Source organism: Centropristis striata, chromosome 14 (genome assembly GCF_030273125.1).
Source record: "Centropristis striata isolate RG_2023a ecotype Rhode Island chromosome 14, C.striata_1.0, whole genome shotgun sequence".
In the NCBI taxonomy this organism is placed as follows: domain Eukaryota; kingdom Metazoa; phylum Chordata; class Actinopteri; order Perciformes; family Serranidae; genus Centropristis; species Centropristis striata.
In genome coordinates, this window is record NC_081530.1 from 11,986,845 (window position 1) to 12,013,175 (window position 26,331).

The 26,331-nt window shown below is 39.4% G+C and overlaps 1 protein-coding gene across 1 annotated transcript in view; it reads left to right on the forward strand.

The window, feature by feature from the left end:
• maneal (mannosidase endo-alpha like) overlaps window positions 1-5,989 on the forward strand; it is a 32,666-nt gene extending 26,677 nt beyond the window's left edge. Inside the window, exon 5 of the mRNA XM_059349445.1 lies at window positions 4,950-5,989. Coding sequence (XP_059205428.1) covers window positions 4,950-5,586 — 637 coding nt within the window. The 3' untranslated portion in view covers window positions 5,587-5,989. The remainder of the gene's footprint in view (window positions 1-4,949) is intronic.
• Window positions 5,990-26,331: the final 20,342 nt, after the last annotated feature.

Sequence of the window (26,331 nt, forward strand, 5' to 3'; positions counted from 1 at the left end):
ATCCCTTTTTGTGTCACTACCCTTCTAATGCACAACATGGGTCAAAAATGACCCATATACATTTTTAGCTAAGTAGCTTGCTAAGCTAACTACGTTTTCTTCACATAGTATGAGAAGCAAAATGGAAATCATGATCTGTTGTTATCAAAGACAAGATATTTAATGAATACTTGGAATATTCAATCATAAAATAAGTTGATATCTCAGCAAACATTAAATAACATGGGAAATGAATGCGGGTCATTTTTGACCCATGTTGTGCATTAGAAGGGGTGTCAATATGTTGTGCAACAAAGGGTTAAGACCCATTTTACAGACTTGCTTTTATGTCATGTTGTCTGCTTTTTCAACATATTTTAAGTCTTTTATTACTTGTATTGCATGTATTTATTTATTATTATTGGCATATATTTATTGTTTACATTTATCTTCTTGTATTCATTTTACCCTCTGCAAAAGCTGTGTGCTTTATAAATAATGCTATTGATGAATTATTATTAACTTCGTGCCTGGGCTTTCCATCTCTTGCATGCAGCTTGTTAACTTAACCTGTTGTCATTGCTGTCCTCATTTATAAAGGGAACGGCCAGAGCCTGCAGCCTTTTAAAGAAGTTACTATCTGACGAGCCAGACAGCCTCAGACTAATCTATAATTTCATATTAATAATTATTTAAATTACTACATTTTATCTGACAAGTGTTTCTTGTGGTGTTGAACCCACAGAGAATTGTCATCCAACTCAGTCTCCCTCAGCTACACAGAGACATGAAGCTTTTTCTTTGGACTTGTTTGGGTTTTTCTGTTATACACGGTTGCCCATAAAGTTGGAATAATTTTGTTTCAGACACAGTCCTCTGTTAATTGTGGTTTCATTTTCATTGTGACAGTTTGGAAGAGATTGAAATACAGTTTTGAGAAGATATGTACCAGATCTGTCAAGAATAAATCACATTGTCACAAACATTTCATGGAAAGAAGACAGAAGTATTTTTATTCCAACTTTATGACTGTGTAGTTCAGTCATTCCGTTAGTCCTTATTTCTAGCTGTTTGTAGCAAACAAGCTTTGTTACATGATCTGCATAGTACTGAACAGTACAGACAACTTAGCTGGTGGAAACCAAAACAGAGCTGGAAAGAGACTGAATTTGAATGAGGTGAAATAGTAAACAATATATTCACTAATCTAGAACAAGAAGCTGTAAAAAGGCTATGGTTATAAAAAACTATGTGAATTATAACGTCTTTGACATCGAGTTATTTATTTTTATGCCTGATGATGAGTGAACTATTGTGAATATGTCATGTAGGATTAAAAAATGAAAAAGGTAAAACTGCTTCTGCTACTAAAGCACAGATGAATGATGAAATATTGCCTTTATGATAATAAGAGCAAATTGACAGTGGGTTGATTATCTTTCCTACAAAAGACTACGGAGGGTGTCGCTATTATTTGCAATTATCACCACAAAATTGCCTCATATTATTGTTTGGCTAAAATGCAGCTATAATCATCATTATGAATGTATTGTGGTGAACTATCAAACATTCAAACATGACCACATTTTTTGGAAGCTGTGTTTGAAAACCAGAGTGGACACATGGAAAGCCTGAAACAGTAAAATTGTTCTATTGCAAAAATATCCTTTGCTCTTTATTACTGGACTTCATTATGAAAAATCCCTTCAGAAATGATGACTTGGTTATTCCAATGAGCTGAATGGTCAATTGGCAGGTTTTGAACTGATCTTCTGAAGACAATTTGCCTTAGGCCTGAATATCGCTGACTGGATACTGCAGATTTAATAAATACACATCATTTACATTGTGAATTAAGCAGCTACATAAAAAACACTGCAGCTGCTTATTAACCCCTTATCTTTCTGCCCCCTTTCATTGAAATGTACAATGTACAACTTCCAATGTAATGCTTTATACTGTAACCCTACCACATGTTCTATTCTTTTCTTGTCCATTATTATCAAGCATTTGGCAGAACTAATTTGAGACAATGTCAAAAATGCTAGCTATAAATGTCTCTCCCTATATTGAAATATTTGGGACCACAACCACTGGTAAAAGAGGTATTCATATCATTCACTTCAGTAAAAGTACTTACATCACATTAATGGAATAACTCCACTATGAATAAAAGTCCTGCTTTTAAAAATCTTACTTAACTAAAAGAACAAAAGTATCAAGAATCAAGCATCAAAATGTTCTTAAAGTTTCAAACTGTAGCAGAGCAGAAGTGGAGTTGAGTAGAAGTATAGAGTTACATAAATCGAAATACTCAAGTAAAGTACAAGTACCTTGAAACTGTACTTAAGTACGGTACTTGAGTAAATCTACTTAGCAAGGTTATTATAGTTAAAGAAAAAATACCGAAAACTAGAATTGAAAAAACATTTTCATTACTGAAATAAAAAACGATTGTTTTTAAAAAAAACAATGACTAACTGAAACTGTATTTTGTGGTTACAAAACTGACTACAACTAACAAAAATTATGAACTGTATTTTGTGGTTACAAAACTGACTACAACTAACTAAAATTATGAAATGTGAAAATGTCCTTCGTTTTAGTCTTTGTCAACTTTTTTCACACGTAAACCTTTTTGGTTGATATGAAATCTATTTCATCTATCTGGTTTTATGACTTAATAAACTTATTGGAGCTGAGATGGATAAGACAAAGGAAATAAAGGAAACATTTATTGTGACCTTACTGAATCTCGCACCCAACAAATACCCCATTACAAAAAACTAAAACTAACACTAAAACTAATAAAAACTAAACTAAAACTAGGCATTTTCCAAAAAAATAAAAACTAATTAAAACTAGCAAACTCACTCAAAAAACAAATTAAAATTAACTGAATTTGAAAACAAAAATTGACAATGAAATTAAAACTAAAACGAATGAAAAATCCAAAACTATTATAACCTTGGTACTTAGTTACATTTCACCACTGACCACAGCCGATTCAACTCTGACCAACCTTGTAACTTTCACTTTCATAGTGGCAAGACTTTTACTTTGCACTGCTTTTTGTTTTCACAGGTTTGTATTTTATATAGTATAACACCTTCAGAAAGCTGAACTTTTTGTTTTGTCTGTACATTTGCTTGCATGCATAGTAATATGCGCTAATGTTATTAAGACTCTATTTAACTTTGTCTCTTTGTCTCTTTGTGCAAAATTGATATATATATATATATATATATATATATATATATATATACACTTCTATGTACTGTACTAGATAACGTGTAGTTCCATCCTCTAATAGCAAGTCTGTAGACACAACATTCAGAATGAGCATCTCCTCCCTTGTTCAGTGACAGTGAAAGCAAACACTCATGTTTTGGAATGAGCTTTGTCCGCTTGGCATATTGCCTTGCTTTATTTGCATTTTTTAGCACTGTGTTGGCTATTTTTGTAGCTTTGTGCCCACAGGGTGACGCCTAGATCAGCTCAAACACTTGAATGCACTTATTGTAAGTCGCTTTGGACAAAAGCGTCTGCTAAATGACATGTAATGTAATGTAAAAAAAAGGAAGTAAAAAGAGAAAATACAGGTAGAGGGAAGGGGCTCTGCCGATAGATGTGGCAGAGAGCAATGCACACTGGAATAGGTCTGCAGCAATATAGATTGTTTCTCATCGTGATGAAACACCAACATAGCCTTGTTTTTTTGCGGTTAACCGTGTCTCTGCCGCCGCCTGCCGACCGCCCAACATCTAGTGCCAGTCTGGCAGTAGATGTAAAATACAAGTTAGAGCCTGTTACTTAACCCTTTGGAGTCTTGGGCAGCGTAGAGTTCAACTGGTACAAAATTTTATTCCATCACCGAGCACCGTGAAACTAAAGACACAACAAAATATCAATATTTGCACATATTAAAAGTTCACACATTTTACTTCATTAGATAGTTTAAGTTTTCTTTAAAACCCACACTCTACCCACAGTCAACCATAAAAAATAAAGTAAGAAAACAAAATAAATCGCAACATATTAGTAATCAGTCATATGGTGGGCAGCATCAGGTGTGTCTTAAGTAATTTTTTGAATGACAATTTGTTTTGCGTGCTAAAGATGTGAGGAGGCAAAGAGTTTCATGACATTATTGAACGATAGATAACTGTGCGTTTGAGTATGTTTGTTCTTGGTGTTGGAGGTATTAAATCTTTAGTAATGTATGTAATGTAATCCAATATAAGGCTAAGGCTAGAATGTGTAAATCATGTGTAGTTTAAAGTTATATTGTGAAAATTTTAATTGAAGTTCCTCTCAAGACATTCCTCAAAAAATCAGGGCTGTTTTGACTACCACTCTGACCCAATGTTGTAATATTGCAACAATTATAAAACAAGCTCTAAATAAAATGTAGGGCATATTTTCCACAATAACTACATATGTTCATGTTCTAGACACTGTAATAAACACACAAAATAATATTCAAAGCATTTTACTTACTTGAATCAGATGAATCCAGTCCAGTAAATTAAAGGGATGTTGCTCGATCAAAAAATTGGAGGTTGTGTGACTTCTTGACCCTTATATACAAATGCTGGATCCAATCGCATTGTGAGTACAAACAATAGGACCCAATGATCATGTTAATGTGGTTGAACCAAAAAAATAATAAAAAAATTAGAGGTTTTTTGGGAATAACCAAAATTGTTGTAATTCTGCAACACTGGGTCTTACAGGGTTAAATGACCTGAGGTGGCGCTTCTGGTGTAGTGTTTGTGTCTTTTTCTTGTGCTTTGCATTTGGTTGAAGAAGTATTCAGGTGTCTGATTAAATAGTATATTTCTAAAATATTAATCCAGCCTTGAACTGTTCTATCTCTTTAAAGACATGGATAATTAAGTTATAGTAGCTTTAATGCTTTGCTATGCATATTGTAACAGCTTGAATTTCCCCTCTCTTTTTGTTCTTAGGTATGGAAAGCATGGCGCTTTCTACAGATTCAAATCCAGCACAGGGCGAATCCTGCCCCTGTTTTACGTCTATGACTCCTACCTGACGCCACCAGAGTCCTGGGCAGAGCTTCTGACGAGTAAAGGCTCGCACAGCATCAGAGGCACACCTTATGATGGCGTTTTCGTTGCCCTCATTGTGGAAGAGCGCCACAAACATGACATCCTAGCTAGCGGCTTTGATGGCATATACACTTACTTTGCCTCCAATGGCTTTTCCTTTGGCTCATCCCACCAGAACTGGAAAGCAATCAAGGCCTTCTGTGATGTAAACAATCTGCTATTTATTCCCAGTGTTGGGCCAGGGTATGTGGACACTGCTGTTCGGCCGTGGAACAACCATAACACAAGGAATCGGGTTAATGGACGTTACTATGACACATCCTTGCAGGCAGCTTTGTCTGTCAGACCAGAAATTGTCACCATTACTTCCTTTAACCAGTGGCACGAAGGCACGCAGATAGAGAAAGCTATACCCAAGAAAACAGTGGCCCGTTTGTACCTAGACTACCGACCCAACCAAGCAAACCACTACTTAGAGCTTACGCGCCAGTGGGCCGAGAACTTCAACAAGGAGAAGGACAAGTGGCTGATGTAAGCATGGCCTTGTTTCCCTGGCAGATGCCCTGAGCATGACCAGAAATGATTAAATCAGCTCTTGCAAAAGACTATCCCTTTATATTAATGCCTACCTGTTTTTTCTCCAACGCTGAGCACTTCTGATGAGAATTTCTCTGCAGTAAATGTTCACTACTTACTTCTTTTAATCACTAACATTTTTTGTACAGGTTGATAATGTCACTGATATGTTGAAGATCACAATGATGGACAGATAAGTGTTTCCTGACAGCAACTTTGTTCAGTATCTGTTTGCGACATCAAGAAAGTGCGTCTATGTACAGTAACTTGGCTCTGTAGGGTCTTTTTTCTTATTTTCTTATGATGAAAGACTGTTCTTTCCTGTATTTCTTTGAAGACAAATTAAAATTTGTGTCTGTTAACTGTTGGTTAATGAGTGTTGTCACTGCGCAAGAAAACTGCTAAGAAAATATGAGAAATTATCAAAGACTAAACAAAGCTCTGGGTTGCAGGAACGTGGTACTTCAGTTAATTTATTCAGACAGAGAAGAATATTTTAGTTGCAATTGTTTTTAATAGTGAAATAATTGGTGTGTGCAGAATACAAAAGTAGAAGCTGCTGAAAGCTGTTCCAGCTGGTCTAAATGATGAGTGTGTTTAAATGCTGGTGGATTAGGGACCTTTGTTACATTGTTTTATTTGGTTCATTTTAGTCCACAATGCGTAATTAAAAGCCATTCAGGATTTAATTACAAAACACAGACTCTCAAGTACTTTATTGAACAGAGTTTTGTACTATGCCAAAGTATTCAGAAGTTTACAAAGTCAACAATACCTCAAGCTTAAAGGATCATTCTGGTTTATCACAATTTGTGTTTTCATTTTGCTGGCCATAATTGCTATTACCGTATTTCCTCAAATAGTAGCCAGGGCTTCTATTGATAAAAAATCAGTTTGGGACCCGGCTAATAATAGGGGCGGGCTATTATTTGAAGGAGGCTTTTATTAAAAAAAGAAAATCAGAGCAGCTCTGACCGGCACTTTTTAGAGTGTTTTACACAGCGCATTGTAGCCAGTTACCCGGATGTCAGCCATATTGGAAGTAAACAAACAATGAACAGCACGCTGAATGTTCATTTTAAGCAGGATTTAAAATGTCTAAACTACTAAAAAGCCCAGAAGAACGTGCGTAAACGGCTCGACTTTACAGAGAATGACTAGGACAGCGGGAGAAACAACCATATTTACCTACAGTACTAACTCGTGTGGCCAAACTTCAAAATACAGGTGTGGAAATGTGTTACCGTCAAATGATGTTTCCTGAATGGTGTTCTCCGTAGCATCACCTCCGCGGTTGGAGTTAGGATTTAAGTTTAAGGTTTGGCCTTGTAGAGAGAACTGTTTGGGGTTAAGGTAAACTTGGGCTCATGTTAACAACTTAAAGGAGGACTGGTTGGGGTCAGGGGTCAGGTTGGTGCAGGTTAAGGTAAGGGGGACACATATCGACGGGGGAACAGACTTTGACACAACACTGGTAAGACACCCGGCTTATAAAAGAGGCCGGCTTTTATTTACTAAAAATTGTTTTTACCGGCTTTAAATTGAGGAAATACGGTAGTTAGGATAACATTGTGCCCACGGAAGCTAAGGTCTGGGAACACAGTGATACTGCTACAGCAAAAGCCTGAGAGGGCAACAGTCAGGTGATACAGCTGTTTAGCCAGAAGAGCTAAAGCACTTTACTAGGAGATAAAACCAAAATGTAGTACACCTGAAATATCCATAATAATATAATAATAAAAGGTGATGAGCCAGGTGGTATCAATGCTAGGAACTGAGATTTAGTTAGGGGCATGTCTCACCAAAGCTCCACAGCTTTATTATCCTTCATGTTGTAGAGTAAATAATGTGGTGAGAGTTAAGCTAGTATCTCTTTATGAGGGTCTCTAGAGGGACTATGTAGCTATTTGTATGACAAAGTGTGATTAAATAATGTAACCCTGAGTGATCTATATGATGTTATATGTATAATCAATATGCTGCAGAGATTTAACTGAAAGGTGGAGAAGTACTGGAAGAGAGGAGAAGTAGAATAAGGCCTAGATAAGAATGTTAAGTTTGTGCCAGAAAAACACCTGTGATCTTTCACCAGAGATGTTCATTAGAGTGCTGGTAAGAATAAGAGAGAAGCAAGAATAAGAATAAGAAGCAAGGTTACCCAGCTGGGCAAGAAGCAGCATTTACAAGGGCTAAATACAGTAGCATACTCTGAGTGAGAAATGAAAAATAGAAAAGGCTCTGTATATGACAAACAGAGATGAGTGAGAGATAAGAACATGGAAAAACTCTGTGGGAACTAACGGATCATTTTAAATCATAGTAGATAAAGCATAGAAAGGCCCTATGGGAACCGATGAGTGATTTTAAATCATAGTAAATAAAGCATAGAAAGGCCCTATGAGAACCAATGCGGGATTTTAAATCATGGTAATATTTTCAACCCCTAAACATATTGATGTCTCTCTGCCAGGGAATGAGGTAATGCCACCTGCACCTTGGGGGGGGGGGGGGGGGGGGGGGGGGGGGGGCGGATTTGGAGCAGCCCCTAGGAGGAGAAATCTAAAGAATTAACAAATTTTATTGGAGGAAAGGTCATAATAAATATTAATGATGGGATGGACAGATGTGTGTGATTTCTCTATAAAATCTCATGTAAGTGTCATTTCGAGTTAGAGAGCTTATGGACTGCACCTTGTGTGTATTATATTTGTTCTCTCCACTTTTTATCGATAATAAAGTGTGTCACAAGATCTTGGACTCCTGCTTGAAGATTTTTGAGACTTGTTAGAGAGTTTTTTTGGAGCTGTTTTCCAACGGGGCTTTTGATTTATTGTTAAAGATAAGAGAAGTAATTTTTTCCAATTGGACTCCTTTAAAAACTAATTTATGAGCTATTTGACCTACAACTTGGACCAATAAATTACACGACATTTTGGCGAGCTAGCCAGGAGGGAAAAGGATCCGGGAGGCATCCGTCACCAGCGGCGTCATCTCATCCTGTCATCAGAACCACGGGCCCACTAAAAATCAAGGTAAGCAGAACGTTGTCTCTGCAAATTTGATCAAAGTGGTGTCTGAGTGACAGGTGAGGTCCGCCCAGGTGAGGAACTGCTTTCTAAACTGTGATTCTTCCCTCTTGAACCCAATCTAATTTGAATTAATTAACCCAAGTTAACCATTGCAGGAGATAACAGAGATTTTGTGACAAACCATGTTGTCTGTCTAAACTAACTGTGTGTGCTGTCTATTTTACGTTTGTCCAAATCTGTCTGCATGTCTCAGCAAAACCATGGCGCGGAGAGAGTGAATGCGTGTGATCAGATACTGTTCAATGTTTGCATTGTAATCTGGTTGCTGGCAACAGCCGCGTTTGACAGAGGTCTAATTTGGCAGGTGCTGAGACAGTGATAGTTGAATAGATAAGAAGTAGTAAGTCATAAAAAAAGAGAGAGCTGTGTAAGTGAGTGATTGAAGTTCTTAATGTTGAGTCTTAATTAAAATGTAAATGTCTAAATAGTTGACTTAAGAACACCTTTTTTTTAAAGAAAAAAAAAAGGGTCTGACGGAGAGCACTAGATACTGTTGTTAATGTTAGGGAAGTGTATTTAATAACGTACTTGTGCTAAAAGAGGTTGAAAAGAATAGAGTGAGAAAGGGAAAGAATTTTGATAGAAGTATAAGGAGTCAAGGCAGGCAAGACTGTTGGTGTTTTATGTTATGAGGAATAAGAAAAGACGTCTCACTACCCAGCGGAGGTAGCTAAATGATTTGAGGAACAAATCATTTAAGGCATGCGACTGTCCAGCGGAGGCAGCTACCGTCAGAGTGTACGGTATTCCTAGGCGCCCCACTTCGTTTACAGTAGGGGCAGTATATAAGAAATGTATAATAGTGGCAGCAAGCCCAACTAAGTTGTTCTCCTTGCTCTTTTGTAGTTTAGTAATGTGTATATAGACGCTGTTTGAGTGTATATAAACGCTGGTGTGAGTTAATAGCGAGCCTGCTGGAGCCGGCTGGCTGAGAGGGCGAGAGAGGAAAAAGAGAGAGCAGAGAGATAAGACACACACACACACACACACACACAGGGGAGAGATAAAAACGGCACACACACACACATCCACATCCACCTTAACAACAGACTGCTTAAAATACGCACACACATTTGTATAAATCTGACTTTTTCGTTTGAAGGAGCAGAAAGGATTGAAAATTTACAGCCCATAACGCGTCAGTTGTTACGGAGCAAATAACCTTAGGAATTCTAACTATTCTGAGCTTCATAAATAGGTTCTTAGTGGAGCTATTTGGAGAATAGTTGAGAGTTGGAGTGAAAATTAAATAATAAATTGATTTAAATATAAAAATATACGTATAAATAAATAGAAATAAATAGGTTCTTAGTGGAGCTATTTGGAGAATAGTTGAGAGTTGGAGTGAAAATTAAATAATAAATTGATTTAAGTATAAATACATACATATAAATAAATAGAAATAAGTAGGCTCTTAGTGGAGTTATTTGGAGAGTAGTTGAGAGTTGAAGTGAAAATTATATATAGATAAATTTAAATATAAATATATACATATAAATAAATAGAAATAAATAGGCTCTTAGTGGAGTTATTTGGAGAGTAGTTGAGAGTTGAAGTGAAAATTATATATAGATAAATTTAAATATAAATATATATATATAAATAAATAGAAATAAATAGGTTAAAGAAGGAAAAATACACAATAGTACAGTAAGAAGGTATAAAATAACCCAAAATAGTGAAATAAGGAGGAGTAAGAGAATATATGGCCAAAGATCGAATGAGTAGTGAGAGTGAAGATGAAAATTAACCCCTGAACATATTACTACTGAGGGAGACATTGAAACCCATGGTATCAGAACTCATTTGTTGTTGGAACGGTCATAAATTGACGTATACGGCATAGAGCACTGGCAGACAGAACAGAAGATCTGTCAAAAGTTGTGACACCTCACTCGAATTCTTAAATTAACCCAAACCAAAAAGGAATTTCCTGCAGTGTCGTGGGAAGGAATAATACGTAGAATCTGGGCCCCACCCTAGCCACAATATTAGAGAGTTTGTGCCAAAATCCCCTAATTACAGGCACCCTCCCGTTGCGCCCGTGGCTGGGCATTCCTGACGATTTAACCATCGCAGGAGTATACAGGAAAGTTTGAATACATAGTGAAAACCCGAGCCAAGGACAGGACTGAGAATTTGCTTTACAACTCCCCCAATGGTGGAAAAAAAGTTGGGATAACTGTTAGCAAAATAATAGTTCATATCAGAACCAGAGAAGAGGGACAGCCGGAACTTACTAGGCAGGATACGGGAGCTAAACAAGAGATCATGGGCGCTAAAATGATAAAAAGCGGAGGATTGTTAACCCCAGTAGAACTAGTAATAAGACAACACCCGGATGATGCCAAACAGATCCAAAAGTGCATGAAGAGGTGGAACAGACGTACAAATGGCAGACTGTGATGGCCCACTAACGGGACGTTCGAAGCAGCATGCTGTAGAGAGGTGGAGGCCGACATTAAGCACTATAAGGCCAAGGACACAAGTAACAGCAGAGAAGGGAAACGGGCCAGAGAAAGAGAGGTGCTCAGCTGGTTCAGAGAAACAGCCAGACAACATGTGATGGACGTCAAACAGATGCTAGCCATGATGGATAAAGAGGAGACGGAACAACAGACCACGCCTGCAGCACAAGGGGAGATGACTCAGCCTCCACCATATGCGCCCCCTACTGTTCAGCCCATGATCCCACCTGTGGCTCTCACCACTGCTCAGCCTCCTACGGCTCCCCCTGCTGGCCCATCCGGGACAGGACAATATCCACTAAGGGCACAGGGAGATACCACTGAAGGACAAATGATGGGAAAATTCACAATTAACTGGAACACACAACCAAATGAAGAAGTATCTGGAGAAGAGGATAAAAAGAGCATGACCTCCAGTGACATTGTCCGAGATAATGTGAGAAGATCTGGCAACAAGGCACACCACACTGAAGCTGAGCCTGACACAGTGTGCTCCAGTGATGACTCTTCTGACACAGAAAGCAGCAGCTCCGAGGGAAGAAGAAATAAAAGAGAGTATCAGGCACGTTTCTCCCGTACTAGCCACAACAGAAAAGAACCTGGCAGTGATCAGAAAATATGCCCATCAACGTCTTGGGACGAGACATTTTGTGCCCGCTGAAAGCGACAATCATCTGCACAGACAAAGGCCTGAAACTGGACTTCATAAAAGAAAAAACATCTGGAATGATGGTGATGCAGCGTGCTAAAGAAATCAGCAAACGACAGCAGGTCCAGCCTACAGTGTATTGGCTCCAACTACAAAATCCATCACACCTTGAAGAAAAATGGCAGAAGTGGAGGATGTTTGTTGAGAAACAGCTGCCTCCAGCACAGGAGCCACGACTGCCGTTGCACTGCACAATGATGTTTGATGACAAACAACAACATCAAGATTACAGAACCTGTTGGACAGACTTGCTGTGTCAAAAAGCTCCTGTGCACATAGCTTGTGAAAACATATACATTGGACCACAAGGAGCGGCGGCAGCCGTTAACCTGAATGTGTGTGGGCGTGACTTAAGAGACTGGTTTGCTGTGCCTAACTCTGCCCCACATGTTACACTCATGACAACCAAAGGCTATGAGTCACACGATCTGGGACCAATGGTGAAGGCAGCGCAGCAAATACAGGAATGGAAATTCACAACTGACACACATGTGCAGACATCCCTTAATGGACAGTTCATGAAGATATCTGTGCGCACCTATGAAGAAGTACAACCTGTTCAGGTGCTGCTCAGTGAAAGGCCGCCTACTCAAATGCCACTTTCAGAAAAACATAATGAACTGTTAGGTAACATACCATCCGGGTTGTGGTCAAAACATAAAACAGATGTAGGATTAGTAAAATCTGCACAGTAAAAATAAAAATAAAACAGGATGTTACCCTACCGTACAGGAAACAATATCCTTTGAAACCACATCAAGTAACAGGGATAGAAACAACAATCAAGGGCCTGGTAGCAGCAGGTGTGTTAAAACCAACCAAAAGTCCCTGTAACACTCCTATCTTTCCTATAAAGAAACCAAGCTCAGATGACTACAGACTGGTGCATGATCTACGCGCCATCAATGCAGTAGTGGGTGCAGAGATACCTATAGTACCAGATCCACACACATTACTTTCAAATATCCCTCATGACGCCTGCTGGTACACAGTCATTGATCTATGCTTAGCATTTTTCAGCGTGCCATTACATCCCGCATCACAGTTTCTGTTTGCATTCACATTCAAAGGACAACAATACACATACACACGCCTCCCACAGGGATATGTCGAGAGCCCATCGATTTTTAACAAAGTATTGTCAGATGATTTACAACACGTAAATGTCACTAGCATCGTTTTGCAGTATGTTGATGACTTGTTAGTTTGTAGCACATCTCAGGCGCAGTGTGAGCATGACTCAGTCCTGGTCCTGCAGGCTTTAGCAAAGGGGGGGTCACAAAGTAAGTAAAGACAAATTACAATTTTGTCAGCCACAAGTTGAATATCTAGGCAGGCAACTGTGTGGCAGCAAGCGTGCTATTGCACCCTCTCAGATCGAAGCAGTGACAAAAGCCCCTAAACCACAAACGGTGGGGCAAATGCTCTCCTTTCTGGGGATGGCGGGGTTCAGCCGCCCGTGGATCTGCGACTACGCTATTAAAACAGCCCCGTTAAGAGGTTTGATGCGAGCCGCGGGTCAGACGGACGGCTCAGCTACGCTACAGTGGCACCCTGAGGCAGAGGGAGCTTTTGAAGCCCTCAAAGCAGACATGCGAACAGCGCCAGCACTAGGTAATCCTAATTATGCTAATGTGTTCCACTTATATGTTGCAGAAAAAGCAGGTTATGCGTGTGCGGTTCTGATGCAGGACACTCCCAGTGGTAAGCAACCATTAGCATATTATAGCACCAAGCTGGATAACATTGAAACAGGTCTTCCTCCATGTTATCAGGGATTGGCAGCGGCAGCTTTTGCCTTTCAGAAAGCGTCAAGCATCACAATGGGACACCCGACTATTTTGTATACGTCACATCAATTACATGCACTAATCACAAGTCCCACATTTGTTTTGACACAGGCTCGACGGACAGGCTATGAGGTAATCCTTGCTGCCCCAGAGCTTACAGTACAAAGATGCACCACAATCAATCCTGCCACCCGGATGGTGACTCCTGTAGACGGGACACCACATGACTGTCTCCAGACAATAAATGAGTTCATGAAACCACGTAAAGATCTAGATAATCAACCAATAACTGCTGAAATAACTCTGTTTGTGGATGTTTCCTGTTTTAGAGATGCAGCAGGAAACCACGCTGGTTACGCCATAATACAGTTGCAGTCTGACGGCTCTTTCTATGAGGTACAAGCCACTAAACTTAACCAGCCTTATTCAGCGCAGCTCGCAGAAATCAAGGCTTTGACTGCAGCATGTCACTTGGCAGCAGGTAAGACCCTAAATGTATATACAGACTCACAATACGCCTATGGCGTGTGCCATATTTATGGCGTCACGTGGAAGCAAAGAGGCTTTTTAAGGGCAGATGGCTCTCCAGTAACTCATGGGGAAGCTATTTCAGCTCTGCTAGAGGCCATACACCTCCCTAAAGCACTTGCTATTATCAAATGCCCGGCCCACCAAAAAAACTGACTCCCTGATAGCCAAAGGCAACAATTTAGCAGATGAAGCAGCTAAACGTGTAGCTACGCCCACATGCATGGGACCACTTTTAATGGCAGAGAATCTGGAACCTATAACAAACATAACATCTCTAAAAGAAGCACAGGAAAGAGCCGGTCCGTGGTCACATCAAATATGGATCAAAAGAGGCGCAATTAAAATCCAAAATAATCCAGACCCACATAAAAATGGCCTCTGGCTCAGTGCGCAGGGTCAATTTGTCCTCCCACCGGCATTGGTATCGATTGCCATTCAGGAAGCGCATGGTCAAGACCATGTCGCTAGGGGGGAGATATTGAGACGACTGCAAGCAGTCTGGTGGTCACCAATGTTGGCACACAGAGTTGATAGATGGATAAATGCATGCACGGTATGTAACACGAATAATGTCAGGAGAGCATTCACGACGCCGTTAGCACATGTTCCGGTGCCTGAAGGGCCATTTCACCATCTACAAATGGATTACATAGATATGATAGACAGAAAGAATGGTTACAGGTACATTCTTGTGGTTGTGGACAGGTTTACCAAGTGGGTGGAAGCAGTTCCAACAAAAGGTCCAGATGCGAGGTCAGCAGCTAAGTTTCTGTGTAAAGAAGTTTTTCCACGGTTTGGAATACCAGATGTAATGAGCTCTGACAATGGTCCGCATTTTACAGCTAATGTGATGAAAATTGCCATGAAAATGCTAGGAATTAAGCAGAAATATGGCTGTGTGTATCACCCTCAGTCACAGGGACAAGTAGAACGAGCTAATGGAGTTTTGAAGAACAAAATCACAAAAATTATGGCTGACAGTGACCATAAGCTAAGCTGGGTGGAGGCATTGCCACTTGCTTTGATGAGCATGAGAACACAGTGTAACAGACTAACCCACCTAACACCGCATGAAGCACTAACAGGGAGACCGATGCCGGTCCCCTTTTACAGAGGACCCTATGAGGGGCCTCCGCTTGAACAATATCAACATGAATTCACCTATTATCTGAAACATCTAACGCAAATATACAAGGCTATCTTCCAACAGGTCAAAACTGTGATAGAGGCTAAGGCCACACAGTTCCCACCACTTCCCTCAACAGGCGTGGCTCCCAGGTGACCCTTCTGAGCAATGGATATCTCGGACGCACGACCCGTCTCCCGCGCAGGGACCGAGCATGCTGCAGGTGATGTTGGAACAACCCGCACCACCAAAACCAGGGCCAGGGAATCAGCAGGTGAGACCATCCAAGTGTACTGCCAAAACTCCCCGGAACATGCAGCTGCCAGTGGCCCAGAAGTCTCTACAGCGCCAGTGGGAGGGGCAGATGATGATTGGAGAGGGAAGGCCGGCGACTGAGGATATTGACGAATCCTCCTCATCGGACGAGGAGGAGAAGGAGGCCAACTACGTCCTACTGCAGCCAGGGGGAGGAGCAGAGGCATTGGTAAAAATGTCCATGGCGGCCTTCTCCAGGTACCTGAAGGGCCGTACCCCTGAAGAGGTTGCCAACCTCCGGAAGGAAAGGGCCAGAATCAAGGCCCGGATCAACTGGGCAGCAAAGCGTGACCGCCTCGAAGCGGCTGCAGCACAGAAGAGAGTGTGGGCTAGCACCAGGAAGACGCTGGAGAGAGCATGGGCTGTTGAAAGAGAGGCAATGAAACAGTAGTGGGTCAGCGAGCGTGAGAGATTGCTGGCCAGATGGAGGCACGAGATGGAAATCCGGGTTGACAAACAAAACCTGGTGAGGCGCCTCCTACGTGAGCTGGAAATCTACAGACGCCACACTCGGGAACTCTCCCCTAATGCGCCATGTCGTGTGGCACTAACACGGGCATTGGCTGATATGATCGCCGACGAAGACAACCTGCCCACTCACCGCAGCCCAGCACCCTCTCCTCGAAGCCCATCACCCTCATATTCACCCACCACTCCTATCCGCTTACCAAGCCCTGATGAGGGACCCGGGGTCCCTATCCTCTACATCTGAGACCTTCCCGGACCTGAGGAACGCTGAGAACCCCATCACCAGGCATCACATGTAACCTCTCCCTGGTGGTGGCACTCCACTGTGCGTCTGGCACATGGAGCAAAAGATCTTCATCTCAGCAGATTTAATTTCTTTTTACCATGGTATAATCATGTTTACTTTATATGACTCAAAATGTGTGATGTATTGTAGCTCCCTTTTGGAGATTTCATAGTAAAGGTTTAATTGTCACACTACATTTGATAAAGTTAGTCAAACACTGGTAAAGGTTTTGATTGTCACATTACATTTATCTACTGTATCACCGCACTAAGATTTGTGTGAAAATATATACTGGACCAGTGTGCTGGAATTATATATCCTGTGTGACCTCATATATATACTACTGTAACGCTAAAACGCTTGGGAAACGAGTTTAAGGCTTGCACCTAGTCCTTGTGAGAGCTGGCAAAACTCCCACTTAAGCCGTAAAAATGGATCCTTGTCAATAGTGATAAAGTGAACCTAGTAGGGTGGCTACGGCCATCTTTAGACGGCGACATTACTGAGATGTGACTAATTAAGTCACATAGGGGGGATAATGTAGAGTAAATAATGTGGTGAGAGTTAAGCTAGTATCTCTTTATGAGGGTCTCTAGAGGGACTATGTAGCTATTTGTATGACAAAGTGTGATTAAATAATGTAACCCTGAGTGATCTATATGATGTTATATGTATAATCAATATGCTGCAGAGATTTAACTGAAAGGTGGAGAAGTACTGGAAGAGAGGAGAAGTAGAATAAGGCCTAGATAAGAATGTTAAGTTTGTGCCAGAAAAACACCTGTGATCTTTCACCAGAGATGTTCATTAGAGTGCTGGTAAGAATAAGAGAGAAGCAAGAATAAGAATAAGAAGCAAGGTTACCCAGCTGGGCAAGAAGCAGCATTTACAAGGGCTAAATACAGTAGCATACTCTGAGTGAGAAATGAAAAATAGAAAAGGCTCTGTATATGACAAACAGAGATGAGTGAGAGATAAGAACATGGAAAAACTCTGTGGGAACTAACGGATCATTTTAAATCATAGTAGATAAAGCATAGAAAGGCCCTATGGGAACCGATGAGTGATTTTAAATCATAGTAAATAAAGCATAGAAAGGCCCTATGAGAACCAATGCGGGATTTTAAATCATGGTAATATTTTCAACCCCTAAACATATTGATGTCTCTCTGCCAGGGAATGAGGTAATGCCACCTGCACCTTGGGGGGGGGCGGATTTGGAGCAGCCCCTAGGAGGAGAAATCTAAAGAATTAACAAATTTTATTGGAGGAAAGGTCATAATAAATATTAATGATGGGATGGACAGATGTGTGTGATTTCTCTATAAAATCTCATGTAAGTGTCATTTCGAGTTAGAGAGCTTATGGACTGCACCTTGTGTGTATTATATTTGTTCTCTCCACTTTTTATCGATAATAAAGTGTGTCACAAGATCTTGGACTCCTGCTTGAAGATTTTTGAGACTTGTTAGAGAGTTTTTTTGGAGCTGTTTTCCAACGGGGCTTTTGATTTATTGTTAAAGATAAGAGAAGTAATTTTTTCCAATTGGACTCCTTTAAAAACTAATTTATGAGCTATTTGACCTACAACTTGGACCAATAAATTACACGACAATGTGGTTCCTGTGATAATAGACAGAAGACCACACAGAAAAGGGGATTTGAGGGAAGGGTTCTATGAAAATAGAAAGAGAGGGGTTAGACACACCTTTCTTTTATTGGTAGCATAGATTGTATAATGACCGGACGACATGGCTTCACTTCCTCCCGTTGTACAACATTGAGGCCTAACTATCCCAGATACAGGTGCTGCCATCTTGCACTGGTGACGTCACACAGAGCCAGAGTGGTGCTGCAGTGTCGAGTTCCCACACAAACATCTGCCAAGGATATTATAATTAATGAAAACTAACGAAATAACGAAAACTAGAATTGAAATTAGATTTTTGTTAACTGAAATAAATCTAAAAACTATTAAAAAAAACAAAAAAACTATTGTATTGACAAAACTAACTAAAACTAACTAAAATTATAATGGATATGGCCTTCGTTTTCGTCTTTGTCAACTTTTTTCATACATAATCCAGTGTTTCTATTTCTCCACCGCTGAGTGTGTGTATTCCTGCTTTGTGGGCTTCCAGGAGAAGCGCAAGTTAAATAATGACAATAATTAATGACACCACATTGGCTGTAAAGAGCAACTTCTCAGCTTTCAGAAAACATTGGAATTTTTCCGATAGCGCAAACCCTTTAGTTATTATGGTAAAAGTGTCGCCGGGGCAACACTCTGTAAACTTTGGATGTTGTGCTTTCACTGTGTTCAAGTGAAAGTCTTCAATTCAACCATGAGATTACAAATCACACTCCCCGCAAAATACATATAGGGGAAACACTGCATTAATCCTTTTTGGTTGATATGAAATGTATTTATTTAGCTCTGACCACATAGCTGCTGATTAGTGCAGGAACACATGGTAAATATGTTTACTGAGACTGGGATGTCTACACTCCAACCTAAATTCAAAACACCTGATGTAAGAGTTAATCACCTTATTGGGGCTGAGATGGATAAACCAAAGGAAATAATGGCAAAACTTATTATGACCTCTTTGGATCTCGCACCCAACACATAGTCTATAACAAAAAAGTAAAACTAATAAAAACTAAACTAAAACTAAGCATTTAAAAAAATAATAATAATAAACTAAAACTAGCAAACTCACTCTAGAAAGTAATAAAAACTAACTGAATTTGAAAACAAAAAATCACAAAGAAATTAAAACTAAAACTAATGAAAAATCCTAAACTATTATCACCTTGACGGCTGCCTGACCAATTGCAAGTCAATTATGAGTTTTTGACATCAGACAACTTTCACTAAAGCTAAGCTTAGTGTCTATTCCTCTTTAAGCTATATTAAGCTGGGCTTTGTGCTTTCATGGATTTAATGAATTATTTCAAGAAGCTGAAATAAAAGAAAAGAAAAAGTTCAAAAGTTCAAATTAACTGCCACAAGCATGCATAGTGGCACATTTTAGGCAGTTCTATTCAGGATGTATCTCACTATATTCCAAAACCTTTTGAGCAGCTTTCAGTGTGCATACTTGACTTTAGGTAGATGACAAAGGTTGACATGCTCCTGTGTAATTTAGCAGTGAAGCCTGAGTAAGCGCCTCCATGCCAGTCAGTTGGAAGTGGAACACATCAGGCGTAATAAACCAACCAGGGTCCCTGTAGCCTGGCTTCAGCCCTCATGTGAATGAGAAATCACTGGAGCAAAGCTGATCCCTCAGGACACTCTAATGCCACGCTTTAATGGTTCTGCCCACATAAAGCCTTTGCCCATGAAAATGACATGTCAGTACCAGGCTGCTAGCAGCCCACTTACAAATGTCAAAGCTGGGAGCAGCTAATCATTGCTAATCTGTAGTTTGGGATTTGAAACGCAAGTCCAAAGTGATTTTCTCAGCATTTTTCCCTGGAAAAGCCTATAAACATAATTTACATCCTTAGAAGAGACTAAAATGTCTCACTGAGACCATATCTATAAACGTTTTAATTTGTAATATAAAAGCCCTATTAATTGCTCAGCTTTGTGATGGTTGCAGGGCTGGACTGGCCATCTTGCATGCTGGGCCAATTATATATATTTTTTAATAAAAAAATAGAGAGAAGGCCGAGGTGTCTTTGGCCCCTTTTGTTGTCAGGCAATCAATCAATCAGCCACTCACGTCATGGCCTGACAAGTCTTTTGGGCCAACAACATTTTAGGTAGACTCATTGACCAATGGCCAAAAAAACTCCTCCTTGGGCCCATCGACTGTCAATCAATCAAAAAGTCACGGCACAGAGAAAGTATAAACGAAATGCATAGGAGTCGCGGGAAAATTATGAGACAAACAAACGAAAAGCAATCCAGGCAATTGATGCCAAATGTGCTGAACTAGCTGAGATGTTTAGAGCTGCAGCAGCCGGACCTTATTCAGCACGGTGGCGGCAGGGGACCTCCCTAACCTCTCTAAGACGGAGCTTCTATTCATCCCGGCCCACCCAGCCCTACATCAGCCTATCAATCTTCAGCTTGGATCCATGCACGGAACCTGGGTGTCATGACTGATGACCAACTGACCTTCAAGACTCATGTGTATTCAACTGTCAGATCGTGTCGATTCGCCCTGTAGAACATCAGGAAAATCAGACCCTACCTGACCCAACAATCCACACAACTCCTGGTTCAGGCCCTTGTGTTAACCCGTTTAGACTACTGCAAGTCTCTACTGGCGGTCTCCCTGCATGCACCACCAAGCCTCTGCAGATGATCCAGAACGCAGCGGCGCATCTACTGTAGTCTTCAAATTTAAAGCCTTGTCTCTTGCTTACAAGACAGCAACGGGAACAGCTCCTTCATATCTGAACTCCCTTGTTCAGGTTTATAAACCCTCCCGCCCACTACAGTCTTCCAGTGAAAGATGGATGGCTCCTCCTCCGCTGAAGGGCTCTACGTCTCTAACCAGACTCTTCTCCTCTGTAGTGCCCAGGTGGTGGAACAACCTTCCAAACTCCATACAATATGCTGAGTCCCTCTCAATTTTCAAAACGAAGCTGAAGACCCAGCTCTTTACTGATCACCTACACCAGGGATGGGCAACTGGAGGCCCGGGGGCCGCATACGGCCTGCACCCTCACTTGAAGTGGCCCTCAGTACAACTACATGCATTTGAGCATGAAATCTTAAAAGTGCAGTGTACAAAGGCACAACATTACTTCTTGCATTAATGTTGGTCTGCTGTTCTTGCACTGAAAAAAAAGAAAAGAAATCACAGTAAGTGGTTATTTTTTATTTGCTTCAAACCTTTTGTATTCCTATTTATACTGTTAAACAAGCATTTGAGCATGAAATATGTTAAGTTACTGCACTGTAAACATATTTAAAATTGCAGTTTCATCATATCTAAGTGTTCTGTCATATATGTGGCCCTGTGGTAGTGTCGATGAAAAATTGTGGGACCCCTCCAGCATTTAAGTTGCCCATCCCTGTCCTACACACATAATCAACACACAGCACGCACACACGCAAAAAACCCCCCCCAAAAAACCTGCACGTCCCAAAAGCACTTACGTCCTAACAGGACTCAACGTAATATATGCCACTTATTCTTGTGTTTCTTTTGACTTCATCCTTGCTTGTATTGTATGTACTCTCAAATGTATGTCGCTTTGGATAAAAGCGTCTGCTAAATAACATTGTAGATTGCAAGGGATGGTGGAGGCAGGCTTCACAGAATTAGGCAAGAGAGGTGGACAGAGATGGCAGCCACATGCGGTAAGAAGCGATTAATGGTTCTCTGCCTGACTCGAATATCATAAAGCCAGGTTGATACCTTTATTTTGTTAGCTTGCTAACTTTTTGAACACAACATGTGGAGTTTGCTTGCAACATCATTAATGTATTGTATGTGTATAGACAGGTGTCTTGTTTATAATTAGTACTGGGTGCGCTCTCAGCCAGGGGGCAAAAGCATATTAAGAGAGGAAAGTTTGTGCTGCCTCCACTATGTGGCACTGATAACAGTAACTTTGACCCCTCCGGACCTTTAAAGGAGTTTAACAGTTACAGACACCCTGATGACGTAATTGGTTGAAGTTTTAAGACTGGCACAGCAACATGCTTGGCTTGCCTACTGTTCAGTTATATAACCAGTTTGCCACACAATAGTGCCTTGTCATAATTACATGTTGGACAGACTTGTTAGTGTTGAGAAGCTGATTTGCAGTAATCTATGCCAGCATCATCAGTGGTTGATAGATGTGGAGGTGATAAACAGACTAGCAGTTAGACATAAAGGTTATGCTATTTCAGTGTTAAATGTGCTAGTAGGACATTTCTGTCTCTGCAGGGTCATTTGCCCACTTAAAGGTTTCTTTCTGGATATGTTAACATATGTTTCCTGGACATTTTATACAATGATTTTAAAATGATTCATATTCACCTTAAAGAAATTGGTTAATAGAATATACTTTACATTGAGCAATTGTGTTCCCTCTGTACTGTTAATGTGTGTTCTTCCATATTTTGGCCTGGTCAGGGCAAAAATGTATTAATCAATCTTTTCCAAACAGGAGACAGGATTGTGTCTGAAAACAAAATTATTCCAACTTTATGGGCAACCATGTATATGCAAAATTACATCCTAACCTCAGCTGTACTTTCTGCTAATAAGCACACACAAACTTATGAAACTAAGATGGTGATAAACAGCATGTTGTTGTTGGCATTTAGCTCAAAGCACTACACTTAAGTACAGCCAGCATATGTAGACTTACAAAAGAATTGGACAATTGATATATGAGTTAGTTAGAAGAAGGTAAAAAGTGCAAATTCTCAGAGAAAGCAGTGTCTCCATAAGAAGAAGAATATTACAATGAACTGTTTCCGTGCTTGTATGATGACAACTACCAGAAGATCTTTGCTCTATTTAGGGTACTGGAAATGATTATTCAATTTTTTCCATCAAAACTAAATTACATGTTTTCAAGGTATATCGGAGGTAGCACAGGTAAAACCTCTCAGGCTGTGTAAAGCTGTGCAGTGAAGGAAAGGCTTCTCATCTTCAGCAGAATCTCAATCTGTATGACAAATTCTGAACAAGATATCAGTGAAGGGCAGAGAAAAGTAATGCAGAAGGAAATGATGATGACCTTTATGATTGCATGATGCATTATTTATTTCAGTATATCATCATCATGTCATTATATCAAATACAACTATTAAAATTGTTTACTGTACTCTGCATCAACGGCAGTGTATTGAAAATGATTATTAAACATCTTTTTTAAATATTTTTTTGCAAAAAATATTGCAATAATAAAATACCGAGACATAAACAGACAGAGAGTGAATATTAAACAACGACAATAATGGTACCCCTGTGTGTGTGTGTGTGTGTGTGTGTGTGTGTGTGTGTGCGTGTTATAGATCTAGCAGTTAAGTATTAATATATGATAATAAATCTTATGTATCATTATTAGGCAGAGAAAGCGATACTACTAAAATGTAAATAGAATAAAAAACTATATATAATAATAACAATAATAATTTATTTTTTTTATAATTGATTATTAAACATCTGCAAAAGACAGGTCATAAATCAGAAAAATCCTCTATTCAGAATATTGGTGGAAACATATTTTTACAGGCATGTGTGTGTGTGTGTGTGTGTGTGTGTGTGTGTGTGTGAATCTGTGTTTTTGTATATACTTGCACACAGCCCAATATATCAATATAAATCTATTTTTTAATAATTGTATTAATAATCAATCTTTTCTATATATTTTAACAATATGTATATCATGTTTATGTATTGGCCCACCAAGGGTGTTATGGATCAACACATTGATAATCCTGTATCTATAAAACACAGTAGCCTAATCTAATGAGGAGGGGTGGTAATGTTCTGCAGAGAGACATCACGGCTACCTGCAGCTGAAAATGAATATAAATATAATTGCAGAAAGCATTGAAAATGAATGTGAGGCATTACAGCATTAGTAATTACCAAAATAATTTTCTATGTTTCTGTAATAGTTAAAACACCAGTATGTAGAAGCTCTATAATATAATTTTTACTGTTATGAATTCATTTTCAAATTTACTGTTTCACCAAAAAAATATAAAAAAGTAAAGCACCTTATTATTTCTTGACTGAGATGTCAAATTATAGTTATTTACTTGCATCCTTGAACATAAAAATGAGTTTTAGTGGTTGAATGTTCTGCTTGATTAATTTCTGACTTCTCAGAGAGGTCCAGTGAGCCGGCTCAAATCTGGGTATAAAAAGGTTAATTCAGTTGGTTATTTTTGCCCAAAAAATAACTAACATTTTTGTTTAAAACAAGCTTTTGAAAGATTTCTAAAATATTAATGTTTTCTCGTTTTTATGACAGGAGGTCTAATACATTTGTTAAGCACTGTATGTGATTTAAAAGGGGAAAAGATAGTAAAGGGATGTTTGGTAACACTTTACAATAACCATCATTTATAAACTGTATATAGGCCATTTAGAATGGTAAATACATAATTTATTAATGTTTAACTAACTAAATAATTCATAAATGGCTAATAGATGGTATATTAATGTAAGTTTATAGTTAATTTACCATTAACAAACAATTACATTTTATTTTATTTTATTAAAAGTTTTAGTTGCACTCATTATAACATTTTTAACACCATATTAAGTTTGTTAATGATTTTAAAATGATTTATATTCACCTTTAAGAAATTGGTTGAAAACATTTAACGATTAAATATGTATAGCACTTTGTAAATGGTTAATAATTGGTTTATAAACCATCTATAAACATTACTTAGTTGGTAATTGTAAAGTGTTACAGAATGTTTATTCTAAATTCAAACTCAAATAGTTAAAACATTCAGGTGCAGGGGTCTGGGTCAGTGAGAATCCCTTCTGCTCATTCTGAAGCTGCATCCCAACAGGAAGTGCTGCCTCAGTCACAGCTGCTCTTCTTTACTGGAGGTCAATAGGGGACGCCAAAAACACAGGGAAAGGTTTTGGACAATTTCTGCTGACTGTGTGTTGTGCAGCATTGTGGACCTTTGCTGTTATCAGTAACGTCTCTCGAGGACTTTTTCTGGCCCTCTCTCAGAGACCCCCTAGACCAGGGATGGGCAACTTAAATGCTGGAGGGGGCCACAAATTTTCATGGACACTACCACAGGGCCACATGTAGGACCGTGCACTTCACCAAATATGTTGAAACTGCAATTCTAAATATGTTTACAGTGCAGTAACTTAACATATTTCATGCTCAAATGCATGTTTAACAGTATAAATAGGAATACAAAAGGTTTGAAGCAAATAAAAAATAACCACTTACTGTGATTTCTTTTTATCAGTGCAAGAACAGCAGACCAACATTAATTGCAAGAAGAAATTTGGGCATTTTTCAACCCAGTCTCATACACTGCACTTTTAAGATTCCATGCTCAAATGCATGTAGTTGTATTGTAAGGGCCACTTCAAGTGAGGGTGCGGGCCCTGGTATGTGGCCCCTGGGCCTCCAGTTGCCCATCCCTGCCCTTGACCAAACAAGTACATTCTTGTGGTCTGGTTTTTCAGTGTGGACAGGGCTTTTCCACTTCTTAATATCAGAACTTGCACACTATCGTGTGAGTTTAGACAGGGCAATCTGTTGTCTGCTCAGACTCCGAGTCAAAAGTTTGATTCAACTCGGTTTAACCCTCTGGAGTCCACGAAAGCGTTGGAGCACGACTTCTTCATGACATCACAACGTAAAAACGAAGCAGCATGGAGCCCTGCTGTCAGCTTTTCTCTAAAGTTTTGGCTTTTCCAGAAGTTTCCATGTCCAATTTAATGCATCAATCCTTTTTTAGCAAAGGTAAAAACACCTTTACCAAGTGTATTAACATGATTTTACTTTTTTTGCAGATATTTTTCTAATCATGCTTTGTGTATTTACCATTTGTCATGCAATCTTTTGTGTTTACTGTTTTTTGTGTGTTTTTTGTAATTTCTGTGTTTTTATCTGTGTTTTTAATCATTTTTGTGTGTTTATTGTATTTTTATTATGTTTTTGGTGTGTTTTGAATGTGTTTGTATGTGTTTTTTGTAATTTTGTGTGTGTTTTTGGTGTTTTATGTGTGTGTGTGTTTTTTTTTTTTTTGTGGTCATATAGGTGAGGTTGTCTGGAAAACAATGATACCAACACGTCATTGTAAATAAAATGTAAGTGGTTTATACAGGCAGAATGAAAAGGAGCCCAAAACCGCCAAAAGAGCCCCAAACTCCAAAGGGTTAAGTAATGTGAATGCTTAGACTTCAAAGGATTACAGAGTTCTTTAGTCTTTTGCATATTCACAAAGCTCAAACATCACCTTAAC